Source organism: Notolepis coatsorum, assembly GCF_963971535.1.
Source record: "Notolepis coatsorum genome assembly, chromosome: 11".
In the NCBI taxonomy this organism is placed as follows: domain Eukaryota; kingdom Metazoa; phylum Chordata; class Actinopteri; order Aulopiformes; family Paralepididae; genus Notolepis; species Notolepis coatsorum.
This window is the reverse complement of record NC_140175.1, coordinates 11,563,953-11,583,432: the sequence shown is the minus strand read 5'-3', so window position 1 is coordinate 11,583,432 and position 19,480 is coordinate 11,563,953. Positions and strand designations below refer to the sequence as shown.

The 19,480-nt window shown below is 41.7% G+C and overlaps 1 protein-coding gene across 3 annotated transcripts in view; it reads left to right on the top strand.

Annotated features, from left to right (window-relative positions):
• hexb (hexosaminidase B (beta polypeptide)) overlaps positions 1 to 19,480 on the top strand; it is a 38,984-nt gene that overhangs the window by 8,714 nt on the left and 10,790 nt on the right. For 2 of the 3 annotated variants that reach the window (XM_084324539.1, XM_084324537.1), the window contains exons 7-10: positions 637 to 769; positions 3,726 to 3,906; positions 6,242 to 6,328; positions 6,480 to 6,552. In XM_084324539.1, the coding sequence (XP_084180665.1) occupies positions 637 to 769; positions 3,726 to 3,906; positions 6,242 to 6,328; positions 6,480 to 6,552 (474 nt within the window). Of the gene's footprint in view, positions 1 to 636; positions 770 to 3,725; positions 3,907 to 6,241; positions 6,329 to 6,479; positions 6,553 to 15,113; positions 15,289 to 19,480 lie in introns of all 3 variants that reach the window. The other variant, XM_084324538.1, reaches the window with a different exon arrangement.

The following is a 19,480-nucleotide window of genomic DNA, read 5'->3' as shown; positions in this document are numbered from 1 at the left end:
TATTACAAATATGGTAACGTGGTTGTGGCTTTTACAAATAGTGGTTAGCTTTAGAGATGGATGGATGGCTATAATCACGGAGCAATAGTGAGGTGAAACGGATACATTTTCATTCGGCTAGTAGCAAGCATATATCTATGGTAGCAAGGCTCTCTGCCTGCCACTAGCTGTGTGACTCTCAGCGCCCCCTGGTGAGCCCCTGGTGCCCTGCACCTGTTGTGACGATCATTTCGATTACACACGCACGTTATGAACCATTGATTAAAATATGCACGTGCGTGGTGATTGTGTTGGGCAGACAAAATGTTTGATAAAAACGCTAAAACTGGGTCAATTTCAATACTTTTTTCCCCCTTCTTCATGAAAGCCACTGTTGGCCTAGTCCACATTGTTTATTGAACAAAAATACAACGTGGAGTTTGACCTTTAAATATTTTATTATCGTTTTTTTATTTGTTATTGTTTACTGTAATTTTGTTATTATTTATTTATTTGTATTGTCCTTTTTGTTTTTCGTTCTTTTGCATAAAGCACTTCTGTAGCTGTAATCTGTATTCCGGTGCTATAATATAAAAAGTTATTATTATAATTATTTTTTAAACGCCCGTGCATTGTAATGGAAACGTTTGTCCACAGGGGGCGTACCACCCGTACACACACGTGTACACGCCCGCCGACGTGAAGATGGTCATCGAGTTCGGACGCCTGAGGGGCATCCGGGTGGTCCCGGAGTTCGACACGCCAGGCCACACCCAGTCCTGGGGCAAAGGTGGGTTTGTGGGCACAGCCAGTCCTGGGGCAAAGGTGGGTTTGTGGGCACAGCCAGTCCTGGGGCAAAGGTGGGTTTGTGGGCACAGCCAGTCCTGGGGCAAAGGTGGGTTTGTGGGCACACCCAGTCCTGGGGCAAAGGTGGGTTTGTGGGCACACCCAGTCCTGGGGCAAAGGTGGGTTTGTGGGCACAGCCAGTCCTGGGGCAAAGGTGGGTTTGTGGGCACAGCCAGTCCTGGGGCAAAGGTGGGTTTGTGGGCACAGCCAGTCCTGGGGCAAAGGTGGGTTTGTGGGCATCATTCCTCGAGAGGAGAGTCGTGAAGTCCTGTGTTTTTGTTGTATTTCACCTAATTTCACCTAATCGGTCAGAGAAAGAGAGAGAGAATAGAGAGAGAGAGAAAGGAAAGAGGGAATAGAGAGAGAGAGAGAGAAAGGAAAGAGGGAATAGAGATAAAATAATAGAGATTTTTCAAATGGTAACATGGTAATATATATTTATATTTACTGTGTATATATATATACATACAGTATGTATATCCATATATACCTGCATACAATCCCTCTATATACCTACTTATACACGTGTATATAACTCTGTATGACAGCATGTACAATAATGCTGTATATACCGTCTATATATATATTATATATATAAATTTTTTCCGTATATATATATATCCACATCTGTCTGTGTACATAGCTGCATATAATCCTCTTTACATATCTGTAGATATACTATATCTGTACATATCCCTTACCTACTCTTACTTACTTAGTATGACTTACTACCATAGTGTCTTTATCCTATACATATATATATATATATATATCTATACATACATATATATTAATACTACAACTCTGTACATTCATCTGATTAGCACTATACTCGGTAGTACTAATTTATATATTTTACACTCAGTTTAATCACCTCTACATTGTATGTTACTTACTGTTGCACTTTACTGTTACATTTGCACTCTGGTCGGATGCCAAACTTGTACTGTACTTGTGCTGCATAATGACGATACATTTAAATCTAATCTAATCATCCTTAAAAAAAAGAATCCAGACCCGTTATCCGCAAACGGGAGCGAAAGCTTCGGTACGAAGGCAAAGTCGCTGAATTGAAAAAAGGTTTTCGCTCATGCTTTTATTTCTTTATTTCTTTAATGATTTATTTAAGCCAACGTCTCGACACGTATTTTTTTTTTTTTTTTCATTTAACCTTTATTTATCCAGGCAAGCAATTAACACTTTAATCGCCATGGGTTAAATTCATAATTTACCATCCCTCGCCAGCTCTATTTGTCTATGGAGAAGTTCCCCTTCTTTGCAGGGCTATAACTTTTTAAATTCTATTGCTACATTGCCATTATTAGGGCCCATTCAAAGTCCTATATGTATTGTTCAGGGTGTAGCAACGTTAAACTTTTTCATTCACATATTCATACTAAAATATGGTCTAAAGTATAAGTATGTTTTTATCGTTTTCTGCAGCTTTCTTCAGAACGTGATTTATAGCCCTAAATGCATTATATTGATGATCAAATACAGTTTGGTAGGAATCTGTGCGAGATAAAAAGTTTCAACTGGACGTACTTCTAGAATGATCTACGTATGATCTGATGATGACCGGATGGGCGGGGGATCGTTTATAATTCCGTGGGCAGCGTTAGATGATTCATCCAGAGTGGGTCATATGTTCATCAGATCAGTTAGTATAGAATACGTTAGAAAATAACGCTGAATCTTACCGTGGCTTCCTCGCGCCGCTGGCAGATGAGCGTGGAACAGATTTTTTTCTATTATGGGATGTAGAAATGCCCGATCCATTTCCAGGTTGTATAATAGTATATACGTCCAAATAACGTTGTTTATTGAGTTAGGGCGAGCGATCTATTATCCAGTGTTTCAAGATGGAGTCGCGGGAGCTATAGCGAGTGGCCGGACCACATTTGGATGAGTACTACCGGTTCAAAGGTTAATATCCGGTTGGCGATCTGCCGATCGGCCACCAGATGGCGCTCTTGAACCGCTAGAGAGTTGAGAGGAGATCAGCAGTGTGTCTCAGGGCTCCGGAAAGGAAATATGATTTCGATGACAGATTTTTGAAATATTGACATCAAAGACGAGTTACGGCGTCTTCGGCAGAATGAGCATGGCTCGGAATGACGTGAAAACTCGTTCCCGGCGATCATAGTGTTAAGAACAAATTCTTATATACTAAAGCAGCCTGTCCAAAAAGCAACAGCCTTTTGTGGGAAGGGGGGGTGGGAGGCTGCAACAAAAACAAGGTTATGTACATGCATACAAGTAAATAAAATACAAAATGACAGTAGCAATATATATAGTATAGTGTGTACAATATGTATAGTATATGTATAGTATATATACTAGGGCTGACCCCTATTAGTCGACTAATCGGTCGAAAGGAGCCGTAGTCGACTAGCCAACCTCTTAGTCGAATATAATTTTTTATTAAATTTTTTTACATCATTCTTTCCAAAAGAAAAGAGGCCTAGAAGCGTGGCTAGCGCTAATGGCACGCATACCAGAGGCTAACTGCCTACGAAAACAGGCACAGAGGCACTGAAAGAGGATTTCACCCATCTAATGAACACACTAGACTAGACAAATATCAAGATGTATCCATCAGTGGACCAATTGCATGCTTTTGCAGAGGACAAGAAGCCTTCAGTCGACTCCTTCAGACATTAAGCACCCCCACAGCCCAAATGGAATGAAAAAAAAGAAAGAATAGTTTTTTTATATTATACTTTTTTTTTTTTTTTTTTTTACCAATAGTCGACTAACGGCAAATTTTGGCCAATCATAGTCGACCATCCAAATCCTTAGTCGGGGACAGCCCTAATATATACTATACAATATATATATGTATAGTCAACAGGAAGTCCCCTCTTTCTTAAATAACCTCCAGCGCCTCTCCTCCTCAGGCCAGAAGGACCTGCTCACGCCCTGCTACTCTGGGGGCAGCCCCTCCGGCTCCTTCGGGCCGGTCAACCCCATCCTGAACACCACCTACGACTTCATGAGCCTGTTCTTCAAGGAGATCAGCACCGTGTTCCCCGACGCCTACGTCCATCTGGGGGGAGACGAGGTCGACTTCAGCTGCTGGTGAGAGGCATTCAAGTTTTGTTTTTTTTCCCCGTCACATATTATAAGGAACTATGTACATTATAGTGAAATGCTTGGTCCTGTATGGGCCTCCTGAGAATGTGCTTCATACAGTAAAGAGAGAAAAAAAAAGGAAAAGAATAAAAACCAAACACCAAACAAAATATACAAAACTGAAGTGCAAAAATTAGGTAGAGAGGTAGTGCAAATATTTTAGTAATAAATAGATAAAAATATGGTGTCGTGTTAGAAACTCAGTGTCTAAAGTGAATGTTAAAGGTGAGTGTGGCTTGGCGGATTTGGCGACCGTAACCCTTTCACTGCCACACTACAGAAGGTTAACCCTTTACTATCACACTAGGTAGTGTGATAGTAAAGGGTTAACCTTCTGTAGTGTGGCAGTGGAAGGGAAAATTATTCTGAAAAATTATTCGGGTTAAGCATTTCCGACATACTGTAGCTAAACGACAGCCGCGATGCAAACTTTTACAAACCCAACTAAAAGCACAACGATCTTAAAAAGTTCAAGGACAAAGGGACACGTCCAAATATACCAGACAAGCAATATACAGTTATGACATTTGCGGCATATCTTCCACTTACTCATGACAACAAGCGGAACAGGAATAGAAGCACAGAGAACAGAGAGTAGCACACCCATCAGGCATGTGCACACATAGAGGCTGAGGGGTGCTTGAGCACCTGCCTTTTTGAGCCTCATCAAAAAAGTGCCCTTTTTGAATTTTTTTTTTTTTTTTTTTTTACCGTTACGCATATAGACTGCCCTTCCAACTGAAAAATTTCAGGATAGAATAAAAATATTAGGTAAAGAGCGAGAGATGCCCCATATTCCATTGCAGTTTGCACGGCCTCCTCAGCGTGCCTCTCCGCGGACCTATATATTTTATGCATAGCGTGGGTGGTGATGATGATAGAAACCGCTGTGGCGCATACAGTTGAATGCTGGTATTACACTCATTGAGGGACACGAAGAAGTCAAGTCCGATGGGATTTGGGAATCTCAAATACAAATCGGGATTGGAATAAAAAATGCATTTATATTAAACAATACAGAATATACAGCACTTCTTGGGGTCTGTAGGGTAAGCACTTATTCCCTCCCCCCTGAACATTTATGGAGATGTATGGGCCTTTTAAGTCATAAAACAGTGATAAAAGTGTCTTTCAAGGATAAGTGAGCTCCTGCACTGATTATTATAGTTCAATATTCAATATTTGATCACCAAAACCCCCCAAAAAGCATAAAAAGGGGGCCCCCCACCCGAAAAGGGCCCTTAAAAATCGTGCTTGCGCGCGCTCTGTTAATATATACACACAAGTGTAGTGCCCTTTTCAGCCTTTGAGCACCTGCCCCTCTAAAGTCCTGTGCACGTCCCTGACACCCATGCATTAAGACAGACAAGCGAGAGGCATAAAGCCTGTGTAAATGTAAAGCCTGTGTAATGTAAATGTAAATAAGGCAATATTGCAGTGAGAGGGGCACCATGACAGACAGGGGGGGGGGGGGGGGGGGAATCAGTAAGAATGTTCATAAGAGAGAGCATACGTTGATAACTCAATTTAGAAATAAGATGCTGTAACTGCAGTTAGCTTCTGCAGGGCAGTATAGCTGCCAGTGTTACGTGATGTGAGATAGGAGAGCAAACCAAGAATGAACTCATAATAATTAAATGTCAGCCAATGGATGTTGCCTCCGCGTAGACAAAGGGGGCCACTTAGCCCTGGTGTTCAAGGTGCAGTGAGCTTTACAGCCAGTCACACAGGTATTACCAGTATATGGTCGAAATGGCAGCACATTTGACTGCCTGTAGAGATGACGGTAGCGGTGTTATGCCAGTGTGTATGGCAGCCATTGAGCCTGCGTGGCCCAAGGTTGGGTGCTACCAGTGGTGGTGAAGGAGGCAATTTCCACCCTACATTGTGGGGAGCGCTTTGAGTGTCTAGAAAAGCGCTATATAAATGTAATGAATTATTATTATTATATATAATTAATTAATATATATAATTGTATATGAATTCCTCTTGTTTCTTTGTTTACAGCTTGTGTTATATTACGTTTTATTGTATTTTCTTTTTCTTGTGGCCATCTTGGTCTATATGTCATTTGTCAAGTAATTTGTCAAGTATACTATTATATACTTATTGTTCATGTGTCTTGTAAGCCCATAATGGGCTGGGCATACACCTGTAGGTAAGACACGAAAATAAAAAACATTATTATTATTATTATTATTATTATTATTATTATTATTATTATATGGTAGAAGTGACAACATCAGAAACGTGACCTGCCACACCCCCACTCCCCCTGCAGGAGATCCAACCCAGATATCACGAAGTTCATGGATCAGCAAGGCTTCGGGCGCGACTACAGCAAGCTGGAATCCTTCTACATCCAGAGGTGTGAGAGATTCATCGTTCAGACGAAACCTATGCAGACGTGTAAAGAACTCGAGGAGCTCTCGCTCCCCCACGCTTCGAATTCCATGCCGTGTTTTAGCAAAAATGTACGATTGACGTTTTTTTTTTCTCCTTTCTTCTGGTTCGATAAGACTCCTCGATATCGTCAGCACGACCCAGAAGGGATATATGATCTGGCAGGAGGTGTTCGACAACGGAGTTAAGGTAACTGAGAAGAGGCGGTTCCCCGGACTGAGCCCTACTGAGTCCATGCCAGGCTATTTAGAAGTGGACAGGGTTTATGTTTATTAAAGGATCCCCATTAGAGACACATGAAACAGCCTCTAGTCTTCCTGGGGTCCTGGACAAAACAAATACAATACAAATGTACAACCAAAAATACGAATAAAAAATAAAAACAAAACACAAATTAAAAATTAATACAATTAGGGGCGCTCCAGTAGCACACCATGTACCGTGCTGCGTCGCCGATCGGCCGACCCGAGTTGGATTCCCGGACCCGCCGTTATTTGCCGAATGTCTTCCCCTGCTCTCTCTCCCGTTTCACCCTCACTGTATCTGTCGGTCATGTCTGACCAGGAAAAGCGATAAACGCTAAAAAATAAATCTTAAAAAAAAAAAAAAATAATAATACAAATATACAAATTCACATTATAAAATCTAACATTCCAGTCAAACAAAAAAAAGATAAAATACACAGATAACAGTTACATACTTGACAAAACACAAATAAAAAATGAATACAAATACCGGTATACAAATTCACATTATAAAATCTAACATTCCAGTCAAACAAAAAAAAGATAAAATACACATAACAGTTACATACTTGACATGTTTGCAAGATATCTCTTAATATTTGTTTTGAAAGTAATTTTATTATGTATTGTGGATGAGATGTTTTTCGGCAGAGCATTCCAGAGTGCTATTGACATAATATATACCAGTGAGTTTGAGAAAATTTGATTTTGGTGCCGTTTTTGTTCTGATGTTACCAGCAGTGGCCCCTCTAGTGTTGTAACCATGTTCAGAAGTCATTTCTAACTGCTGAGCCAAGCTAGATGGCTTACCAGTGCTAATAATGTTCCGCAGTAGCATTAGAAGACTCATCGATACTTTATTTTCAACCATCAGCCATGTCAGATGTTCATGCATAAAACCAATACTTGTCCTGTATGAACAGCCTAGTGCCAGGCGAGCCGCTTTATTCTGAGCAACCTGGGTTTGCACAAGGTCTTTGAAGTGCTTAAAGTGCTTGGTTTTTGAAAAAAGTGAAGGCCTGGAATTCCTTGAAAACAAGGTGCTTAAAAAGTAATTGAAATTCAAATCAACCATTCGCATTGAACGGTTTTGTTCATCCATGATAAAAAATTTCAGAATCAAGAAACAGAATAAAAAAAATTTAAAGTGTAATTAATTGTCGGAAATTGGTTTTAAACCATAAATATTGGATCAGATCTTTTTTTCTTCTGTAAAAAAAACAGCATTTCAAAGTTAATTGTATCCTTTTAAATGCCCTTTTAAAATAGTACTTGAAAGTCCTTGAATTTCATTTTGCAATGTCTGTGGGAACCCTGAGTGGAAGCCCCCCCCCCCCCCCCCCCCCCAGAGGCATTTCTAGTACTATTAGAATGTCCTGCATGCCTAATTTCAACTCATAGATCGTCTATTGATCTATATGTTTTAAAATTTCATATCATGAGATGAGTACAGGGTATCTGCAGGGTATTAAAACGTCTTAAGACGTCTTAAATCCATAATTCTCAATTTAAGGCCTTAAAAGGTATGATATATCTAATATTAATATATATATATATATATATATATATTAGATACACATCTAATATATTCAAGTTGTCTTTTTGCGGGGCTTGTATGGAACACGCAATAATTTAAGTCGGCGCGCGAGTGCAGTCGCCAGTTCAGTGTTGCTAGTATGATTGTGAAATTGGTCCTATATTAAAAAAGATAGGTCTTAAAAAGTCTTAAATTGAACTTGTTGATACCTGCATATACCCTGTTGTAGTACTATTAGAATGTCCTGCATGCCTAACAACATCAATTTATAGATATTCTATTGATCTATAAGTTGTTCAATTTCATATCATGAGAAAACCTTTCTTCTCTTACGAAGGCGCTTTCTTCTTCTTCTCTTACGAAGGCGTTTCTTCTTCTCTTACGAAGGCGTTTCTTCTTCTCTTACGAAGGCGTTTTCTTCTTCTTCTCTTACGAAGGCGTTTTCTTCTTCTCTTACGAAGGCGTTTTCTTCTTCTTCTCTTACGAAGGCGTTTTCTTCTTCTTCTCTTACGAAGGCGTTTTCTTCTTCTCTTACGAAGGCGTTTTCTTCTTCTTCTCTTACGAAGGCATTTTCTTCTTCTCTTACGAAGGCGTTTTCTTCTTCTTCTCTTACGAAGGCGTTTTCTTCTTCTCTTACGAAGGCGTTTTCTTCTTCTTCTCTTACGAAGGCGGTTTCTTCTTCTCTTACGAAGGCGTTTTCTTCTTCTTTTACGAAGGCGTTTTCTTCTTCTCTTACGAAGGCGTTTTCTTCTTCTCTTACGAAGGCGTTTTCTTCTTCTTCTCTTACGAAGGCGTTTTCTTCTTCTCTTACGAAGACGTTTTCTTCTTCTCTTACGAAGGCGTTTTCTTCTTCTCTTACGAAGACATTTTCTTCTTCTCTTACGAAGGCGTTTTCTTCTTCTCTTACGAAGGCGTTTTCTTCTCTTACGAAGGCGTTTTCTTCTTCTCTTACGAAGGCGTTTTCTTCTTCTCTTACGAAGGCGTTTTCTTCTTCTTCTCTTATGAAGGCGTTTTCTTCTTCTCTTACGAAGGCGTTTTCTTCTTCTCTTACGAAGGCGGTTTCTTCTTCTTCTCTTACGAAGGCGTTTTCTTCTTCTTCTCATACGAAGGCGTTTTCTTCTTCTTATCTTACGAAGGCGTTTTCTTCTTCTTCTCTTACGAAGGCGTTTTCTTCTTCTCTTACGAAGGCGTTTTCTTCTTCTTCTCATACGAAGGCGTTTTCTTCTTCTTCTCATACGAAGGCGTTTTCTTCTTCTTATCTTACGATGGCGTTTTCTTCTTCTTCTCTTACGAAGGCGTTTTCTTCTTCTTCTCTTACGAAGGCGTTTTCTTCTTCTTCTCTTACGAAGGCGTTTTCTTCTTCTCTTACGAAGGCGGTTTCTTCTTCTTCTCTTACGAAGACGTTTTCTTCTCTTACGAAGGCGTTTTCTTCTTCTTCTCTTACGAAGGCGTTTTCTTCTTCTTCTCTTACGAAGGCGTTTTCTTCTTCTTCTCTTACGAAGGCGTTTTCTTCTTCTCTTACGAAGGCGTTTTCTTCTTCTCTTACGAAGTCGTTTTCTTCTTCTCTTACGAAGGTGTTTTCTTCTTCTTCTCTTACGAAGGCGTTTTCTTCTTCTTCTCTTACGAAGGCGTTTTCTTCTTCTTCTCTTACAAAGGCGTTTTCGTCTTCTCTTACGAAGGCGTTTTCTTCTTCCTCCTTTTCGCTTTGCATTCTGTGCTGCTAACCGTAAACAACCGTCTTGTACAGACGGTTAAGGTGAGCGTGTTTAAGCAGTCGGTCGTGCTGTGTGTGTGCGTGTGACCCGTTGCAGCTGAAGCCAGATACTGTAGTGCACGTGTGGAAGGGCAACCATCTGGAAGACGAGCTACACAGGGTGACCGCGGCCGGGTTCACCACCATCCTCTCGGCGCCGTGGTACCTCGACTACATTAGCTACGGACAGGACTGGCAGAAGTACTACAAGGTGGAGCCGCTGAGCTTCAAGGGTCAGTGTGTTTCTGTGACGGCTTTCTGGTGGAGGTGACATCGTTGTAAATGTTCTGGCCACGTTGCTATTTGCTAAAACTCAGGGTTGGAGAAGAGTTGGTGGGGGAGAGACTCGAGGTGCAACAGGTTTATGCTTGATAACCACACAGCTGTTGTTGTTGTAGCCATGATCTGGCTTCTTGGACCAGTCGTGTCGTCGGCACTCTTTTACATGGTGTTGATGAGAGAATCAGTGGTTGTTGTTGGATTTGGTTAGTTTGGGAGTGATGGTGGTGGTTTTGTTGTTGTTGTTGTTGTTGTTGTTGTTGTTATTGTTGCTGTTGTGCTCATGCTCATTCAGGTATTGGTTCCCGTGACGTCGGTAAACGGTGAGATTGTTGACATGCGGGTCCTTCAGGCTGTGAATGACGTCACTTCGCAAAAATTGCAAAAAATAACGTTTCCCCCGTGAGATGAATGCTGGTCTGAGATGAATGTTGGTCTGAGATGAATGCTGGTCTGAGATGAATGCTGGAGTGAGATGAATGCTGGAGTGAGATGAGTGAAACTGTTTGTCTCTGGTGTCGATGAGCCATGAGGTGATGTGTACGTTATGTTTTTAAGGGTTCCATTCTGGTTTTGGTTTAAGGAACACACCAGCTTTTTGGGAAATTAGCTCATTTGCCATCTACCCTGGAGTTAGACAAGCAGATGCATACCCTTTTCTTCTCTGTGCATGCATTAGGCTTAGGGAACAGCCGCACCATTAGCCTAGCTTAGCGTCATTCACTGGAAGTAGGTGTGCCAGTGTAGCCTAGTTCCCAACAGTCACGAAATACACTCCAAAACTTTCCTGTAAACATGTGGTGACCTGCGTATTTACCACGTGGAGAAATTAAAAATTAAATAAAATAAAAATAATAGACGTTTTTGTTTTCTAAGCAGATATATACTCGGAACAATCTTTTGCCGAACCACTGCTGCCTGGGCGTAGTGATTTCATCACCTCAAAAGCTCTGTTTTTCAAAAAGCAACAGGGTTTTTGAGGTGCGGCTGTTCCCTAAGACTAATGCATGCACAGAGAAGAAAATTGTATGCATCATCTGCTTGTCTAACTCTAGGGTAGATGGCAAATAAGCAAATTGTCCAAAAAAGTTGGTGTGTGTGTTCCTTTAAGTTATTGGTTTCTGTAGTAGGTTGTACTGTCTCTCTGATACGATGGGTCTAGTTTGTTCTGGAGGTACAGTATGTTTCTAATTTGCACGTTAACTAAAATGGAATCCTTGGATCCGTCGTTGCTGCCGCCATATTCATATGCCTGTGTGTTTGTAGTGCTATCAGAATGTCCTGCATGCCTAACTTCCATCTTATAGATCTTCTATTGATCACAATCAAAATCACAATCACAATAATTTGTATTTGATATTGAAATCACGATTATTTGTGATTATCAAAATCACGACAATCTTTTATATGGAAAATCACGATTATTAAATACGATTCCTCGTTGATTTGAGAACATCGTATGACGACGACGTTGGATTTGTTTAACCTTTCTTCTCCACCAAAGGCTGCCTTTCTGTCGTCTTCTACGAGTCACCAAAGACGTTTCGGAATAACTGGAGAAACGAAGGAAGGGTTGCGCTGTGTTTACAACACGAGACAAAATGAGAGCAATGCGGCACGATAATCGTTTTTAGCTCGATTATCTTGTTGTCATGACCGTGGGAACACAAAATTGTCATTTGAAGCTCGATGAACGGCCCACAGCCCTACTGCTGCTGACCGTGAACAACAATCCCTGTCGTGTTCCAAGGTTTGACCACCGTATTCTGAATTAAGAATCGAATACGGCCCAGGAATGTTCAGTCAGTATCTGCGAACATGAGCTCCTCTCTCTCCCTGAAGCCAAATGTCAAAGAAGTACTGTAAGACCCTGTGATGTCATCAAGTATAAAGTCTAGACCGTAGTAGACGATGAATGGGAGTCTGATTTTGTGGACCAGCAGAATGTTGAGTTTCTAACACTTAAATGATCTTCTCTAGTGGTATTCTAGGTTCTGAAACCTAAAAAGCATCCGTATACACTAGGGATGGGTACCAAATCCAGTACTTTTAAGGGTATCGACCGGATCACGTCGGTACTACCAAGTACTAGGGCTGACCCCTATTAGTCGACTAATCGGTCGAAAGGAGCCATAGTCGACTGCCAACCTCTTAGTCGAATACAAAAAAAAAATATTATAATAATATATATATATATATTTTTTATCATTCTTTCCAAAAGAAAAGAGGCCTAGAAGCGTGGCTAACGCTAATGGCACGCATACCAGAGGCTAACTGCCTATGAAAACAGGCACAGAGGCACTGAAAGAGGATTTCACCCATTAGAACACACTAGACTAGACAAATATCAAGATGTATCCATCAGTGGACCAATTGCATGCTTTTGCAGAGGACAAGAAGCCTTCAGTCGACTCCTTCAGACATTAAGCACCCCCCACAGCCCAAATGGAATGATAAAAACAAATATATATATATATATATATTATACTTTTTTTTTTAGTCGACTAACGGCAAATTTTGGCCAATCATAGTCGACTATCCAAATCCTTAGTCGGGGACGGCCCTACCAAGTACCAATTCACTGTGCCAAATTTCGGCACTGTAAAAAAGAAGAAAAAAACAAAACAAAAAAATCCCGACGACGTCAATGTTTCGTTTACCGCTAAATGAAACCTATGATGTGTGCCTCACGTCAACGTTCACAATACACGCACAATACACGCTTACCTAGGATTTGACTTGATTCAACAACAAAGCAGTCGGGGGCAATGGCAAGTCGAAAACGTTCGCAAGTGTGGTTACACTTTACAAAGCTAGATGCAATATTATATATTAACAAATTGTTCTAAATAAATAATAATGATAATAAATAATTTTGTAGTTTGGACAAATATTTTTACAACCGAGGTAGGTAGATACACATTTCTTTGACTAAAAGTACCGAAAAAAGGTACCGTTGGGTACCGGTATCGATTTCCAAATGTGAACGGTACCCAACCCTAGTATACACAGAACATTCACCCGGGTGCTCTCAATGTCACCTTTACACAACATTCACCCGGGTGCTCTCGGCGTCACCTTTACAGAACATTCACCCGGGTGCTCTCGGCGTCACCTTTACACAACATTCACCCGGGTGCTCTCGGTGTCACCTTTACACAACATTCACCCGGGTGCTCTCGGCGTCACCTTTACACAACATTCACCCGGGTGCTCTCGGCGTCACCTTTACACAGAATATTCACCCGGGTGCTCTCGGTGTCACCTTTACACAACATTCACCCGGGTGCTCTCGGCGTCACCTTTACACAACATTCACCCGGGTGCTCTCAATGTCACCTTTACACAACATTCACCCGGGTGCTCTCGGCGTCACCTTTACACAGAACATTCACCCGGGTGCTCTCGGTGTCACCTTTACACAACATTCACCCGGGTGCTCTCGGCGTCACCTTTACACAACATTCACCCGGGTGCTCTCGGCGTCACCTTTACACAACATTCACCCGGGTGCTCTCAGCGTCACCTTTACAGAACATTCACCCGGGTGCTCTCGGTGTCACCTTTACACAACATTCACCCGGGTGCTCTCGGTGTCACCTTTACACAACATTCACCCGGGTGCTCTCGGCGTCACCTTTACAGAACATTCACCCGGGTGCTCTCGGCGTCACCTTTACACAACATTCACCCGGGTGCTCTCGGCGTCACCTTTACACAACATTCACCCGGGTGCTCTCGGCGTCACCTTTACACAACATTCACCCGGGTGCTCTCGGCGTCACCTTTACACAACATTCACCCGGGTGCTCTCGGCGTCACCTTTACACAACATTCACCCGGGTGCTCTCGGCGTCACCTTTACACAACATTCACCCGGGTGCTCTCGGCGTCACCTTTACACAACATTCACCCGGGTGCTCTCGGCGTCACCTTTACCATCTCACCCAATTCATCGCCTACGGAGCAGCTCCAGACTTAATTAAATTAAAATGTATTTGTAAGGCCCGACAACACACGTTAATGTCCCCATGAGCTCGGACACGTCTTCTTTAAACAAGTCGAGAAGAAACATCATAATAAATCAAGAACAAAACAAAAGAATTTAATAAAATGTAAAATAAATAAATGCAACACTCCCAGACACATACCCCATGCGAAGGTAAGGAAAAACTCACAAAAAACCTAGCAATAGGAAAAAAGCGAGACAGGCAATGTGGAGGAGAGAAACCTTAGAAGGGCCGTTCAAGGGGGGGGGGGGGGGGATCTCCCTTCTTAAATGTCGGTGATGGTAGTGTTGCTATAAAACAGGCGAAACAGTTGGTAAGCATGTACATATACGTGTAATGAAACACAAATGTGTACATGCAATAAGCAACTGGGGTACATAAGAGCACTTTGAAAGATTGAAAATAGAATAGAGCTGATTGATTGATTGAAAACTTTATTAACAGTACGGCTCAATACAAACAACTGCTAAGAGGATGAAGACCAGAAAAATACTTTAGTCTTGTTTACATCCGGGTCCTCCATTTTCAATCCATCAAGACATTTATGACATACAAGACATACAAATACACGGTACTGTGTAAGAAAGAGAGAACAAAAAAAATAGAAGTCCAAAGGGGAAGAAACTGTACATTAGAGGGGGGTGGGGGGATGGGATTTTGACATTTACCGGGGCCAGTTTCTAATCGCAGCCACCCGTAGGTGCTCTTTGAGAGCGCTTTTGAAGGAGGGTAGGGATTCACATTTCTTTACGGCTGTGGGTAGGGCGTTCCACATCATTGCGGCATAATTAGCTAAACGTGTTTTCTGATAACGGATCTGATGATAACGGATCCGGATGTTAAGCGGTCAGGACCTGCCTTGTGTGTGAGACCCCCGGATGTTAAGCGGTCAGGACCTGCCTTGTGTGTGTGACCCCCGTTTGCAGCTGAAGCCGGACACCGTAGTGAACGTGTGGATGGGCAACCATCTGGGAGAGGAGCTGCACAACGTGACGGCGGCCGGGTTCACCACCATCCTCTCGGCGCCGTGGTACCTCGACTACATTAGCTACGGACAGGACTGGCAGAAGTACTACAAGGTGGAGCCGCTGAGCTTCAAGGGTCAGTGTTTTCGCGACGGATTTAAATCGGTGTACAAGCAGAAGTGACGTTTTAAATGTCTTTGCCACGTACCCGTTTGGTGAAACTCAGGGGAGTATGGTTTGAGTTGTGGGGGAGGAGGGGGGGGGGGGGTGACTTTGGTTCAACAGGTTTATGCTTGATAACCGCACAGCTGTTAGGCCCAGTTGTGTCAGCACACTTTTACATGGTGTTGACGAGAGAATCAATGGCTGTTGGATTTGGTTAGTTTGTGAGTGTTCTTGTTCTTGTTGGTGGTTGTTGTTGTAGCTGTTGGTTGTTGTTGTTGTGTTGGGTTGTTGTTGTTGTTGTTGTTGTCACTGTCGTGCTCATTCAGGTATCGGTTCATGATGTTTTTCCCGCCGCAAATTCAGTAAACGGTGAGATTGTTGGAGGACGTAGGACACTCTATTCAATAAACACTGGGAACTATTCAAACACTAATCGAACACTCCCCAGCCCCCCCATGTTAACACTTTGATCGCCATGGGTTAAATTCATAATTTACCATCCCTAGCCAGCTCTATTTGTCTATGGAGAAGTTCCCCTTCTTTGCAGGGCTATAACTTTTTAAATTCTATTGCTAAATTGCCATTATTATGGCCCATGCAATGTCCTATATCCATTGTTCAGGGTGTAGCAACGTTAAACTTTTTCATTCACATATTCATACTAAAATATGGTCTAAAGTATAAGTATGTTTTTATTGTTTTCTGCAATTTTTCTCCAGAACTTGATTTATAGCTCCAAATGCATTATATTGATGATGAAATACAGTTTGATAGCAATCGGCGCGAGATAAAAAATTTCAACTGGACGTGGTTCTAGAAGTTACTACGTATCATCTGATATTGACCGGATGGGCGAGGGGGCGTTTATAATTCCGTGGGCAATGTTATACCATTCGTCTAGTGTGGGTCATATGGTCATCAGAGCAGTTTATATGGAATACGTTAGAAAATAACGCTGGATCTTACCGTATGTTCCTCGCGCCGTTGGACGATCGGCGTGGAGTAGACAGTTTTCGATTATGGCTGGTCGCTCATACTAACACAATTGGCAGTGTTAGGGGTGGGAAAGCTGGTGGGTGGGTCCTGGGCGTTGTAAACAGAAAAAACTCCTACAGTTCGGTCGGGGCGCCTGTTACACTGTTACACTCTCCCAGTGAGAATCTGCGCGGCCAGGCTGGCTGCCGGCTGGCTGCACATGTGTCAGAGGAAAGCATGTGATAGTCTCCGGCCTCCCGGACCAACAGTAGGGGGGGGTGCGCAACAACCAGGAAGGGAGTTGGGAATTGGCATAACGACTAACAGTGGGATGGGAGAAAAATCGGAAAAAAGGAGGGGGAAAAAGATAATAATAAAAAAAAATACATAGAACATCTATTCGAAAAATCGATGCCCATCCCCCGATTAGAACGCTGGTATTTTATTGTGTCCTTGGTTTGGAGGTGTTTCTAGTGTTTCTAGGTAGCATGTTAGCTAAAAAGTAGGGATGTTCGATATTGGCTTTTTTACCGATATACCGATATTGTCCAACTCTTAATTTCCGATACCGATATATGCAGCCCCCCCCCCCCCCCCCCCCCCCCAAAAATGGAATAATTTCAGGTAATTAACATTACATATATCTTGTCGTGGAATTAACACAACATTATGCATACTTTTGACAATAAATAAAATAAGAATTTGTCTTACTTGCTTGCCTGGGTAAATAAAGGTTAAATAAATGTATATGAATTTTTTTTAAACAGATACCGATAATTTCCGATATTACATTTTAATTAGGGATGTCCCGATCACATTTTTTTGCTCCCGATCCGATCCCGATCATGTGATTTTGAGTATCTACCGATACCGATCTTTCCCGATCCGATAATTTTTTTTTAATATATATATATATATATATATATATATATATATATATAAAGCTGGGCCGTTAACGGCGTTAACGTGCTGCGTTAACGCTATACTAGTATCGCGCGATAATATAATTAACGCATTAATCTAAAATTTTTTTTTTTTTTTTTTTTTTTTTTATACATTTTTTTTTTTTACCTTTATTTACCCAGGGTAGGTTCGCTGAGCACAGATGCTCTTTTTCAGGAACGCCCTGCTTCACATTCACACAGTTCCATTCACACCTGGGAGCTGCCCAGTACAACCACAGTTGACACCATTGGCCACTGAGCAACTCCACTGGAGCAGTTGATTCAAGCCATGTCACATAGTTCAAGTTTGAAATGATTCTTTCTGTTTTGCTCCTGAGAGTGTGCTAGATACTGTACTGTACTGGTAATATTATTTATTTGTGTTAACTTCTGAATAAAACAACTTATTAAACACAAGTACATCTTATTGAACATTATTTTGATATTTCATTACCAATTATCATAGCAAAACAGCTTTTTCAAACAGTCTGTAATGCATTTTGGAAACAGGAGATGGTGTAATGGGCCACCTGGCCTGAGAAACATAAGGAGGAAAGAAAAAGTAAGGACTTACTTCTGGTCATTATTTTGGTAGAACACACATATTTTGAATGCCTTCGGCAGGTTTTTTTTTTTTTTTTTGAGACATTTTAATCTAGATTAATCTAGATTAAATCCAGGATTGCAGATAGATTAATCTAGATTAAAAAAATTAATCTATGCCCACCTCTAATATATATATATATTAATCCCAATTTCTCACATTACATTCACCCTGAATGTTGACGTTATCCAGGTGAAAAGTTAACTTCATTCAAGCGAGGCATTGCAATTCTTGACATAAATCATTTGATGTATAATTAAATCAAAGGAAATGCGTTTGGGTCTGAGAGTGTGGCTGGTCTGCCGTTCTGCAGCTGGATACTATTGGTTTGTTTTGGCAAAATTCTTCTGCTCTGTGTGACAATAAATAAATGAATGATGATATGCAATTTAAAACCAAAACTAAGGCCTCAGTATGAGTTTAAGACGTGAACATGGTCATGTTTGGTGAATATTTTTTGGATCCCGATCTTCGGAAAATCGGATCGGGACATCCCTAATTTTAATGCCAATATCAATATATGCTCAATAGACAGTGAATGGGGAAAGATGTTATAGAGACGACACTGAGAGACACCCAGGGGAACATGTTCTGTTTCAGAACCCAGACCACTACTGTAGAGTACAGCTTGTTTGGGTATAATATGAAAAAAGAAAACAAACACTGTGGCTCTTTATACCTGATGACATTACAAGTTTGAATCTTTCTGGTTTCTGGGCTCGAGAGAGAGAGAGAGAGAGTTCCGGTAGTTCATGTTCCGAAATGACGCTTGAACATTCCAAGGAAAATAACTTGTCCCGAGCCGAGGGTACATTCATGACTAGCAACACTTGTGACTTGCAAAATGTTGACGCGCAGGTCCTGCAGGCTGCTATTATTCTCCACACCTACCTCGTCGTCAAAATCCCCATCTCTGTGTTAGGTCTCCATTAGGGCTGCACCGAATGCTTCGAAGCTTCGATCATAATGTTGACATTCGAATTATTTTAATTTTTTTTTAAATCCTCTTTTTCTCCGCCTGATTTTCTATGTTTTTTTCCTCCCATCCCAATTTTAGTCGTTGTGCCAATTCCCCCCCTCCCCTACCTGGTTGTTGTGCGCATGTTCCCCCTACTGGTCGGTACAAGGGAACCCTGAAGTCCACCACATGCTTCCTCCGACACATGCGGCGACAGCCAGTGACTCTTTTTTCACCTGGCAGCGAGGACTCTCATTGGTGAAGCGTAACGCGTGGGAGGTCACGCTGCCTTCACCACTTCCTGCCTTTCGCTGAGCAGGCGCCCAGACCTGACCTGTAGGCGTCGCTGTCCACAACGCCAGATTACCACCCACGACTTCCCTCCCGCTAACTCAGCCAAACGAGTTAGTATGACGACCGGCCCAAGCCGCAGGCAATGCTGACTCCGGGAGTCGAGACCGCAGCCTCTTGCATTGGTGACGAGCGCAATCTCCGCCCATTGACATTCGAATTCTAAATCAACATTAACATTTTTTATTTGTAATACAATCTTTTTATTAAATCTTTTGGGGTTTTTCTTCACAGTTGCATACAGATTAGGCTACACTAATATTATAGTATTATACTACTGTATAAGACGTCACCATCACTTTCGTACCAACCGTGCCCTTATTGGATTATT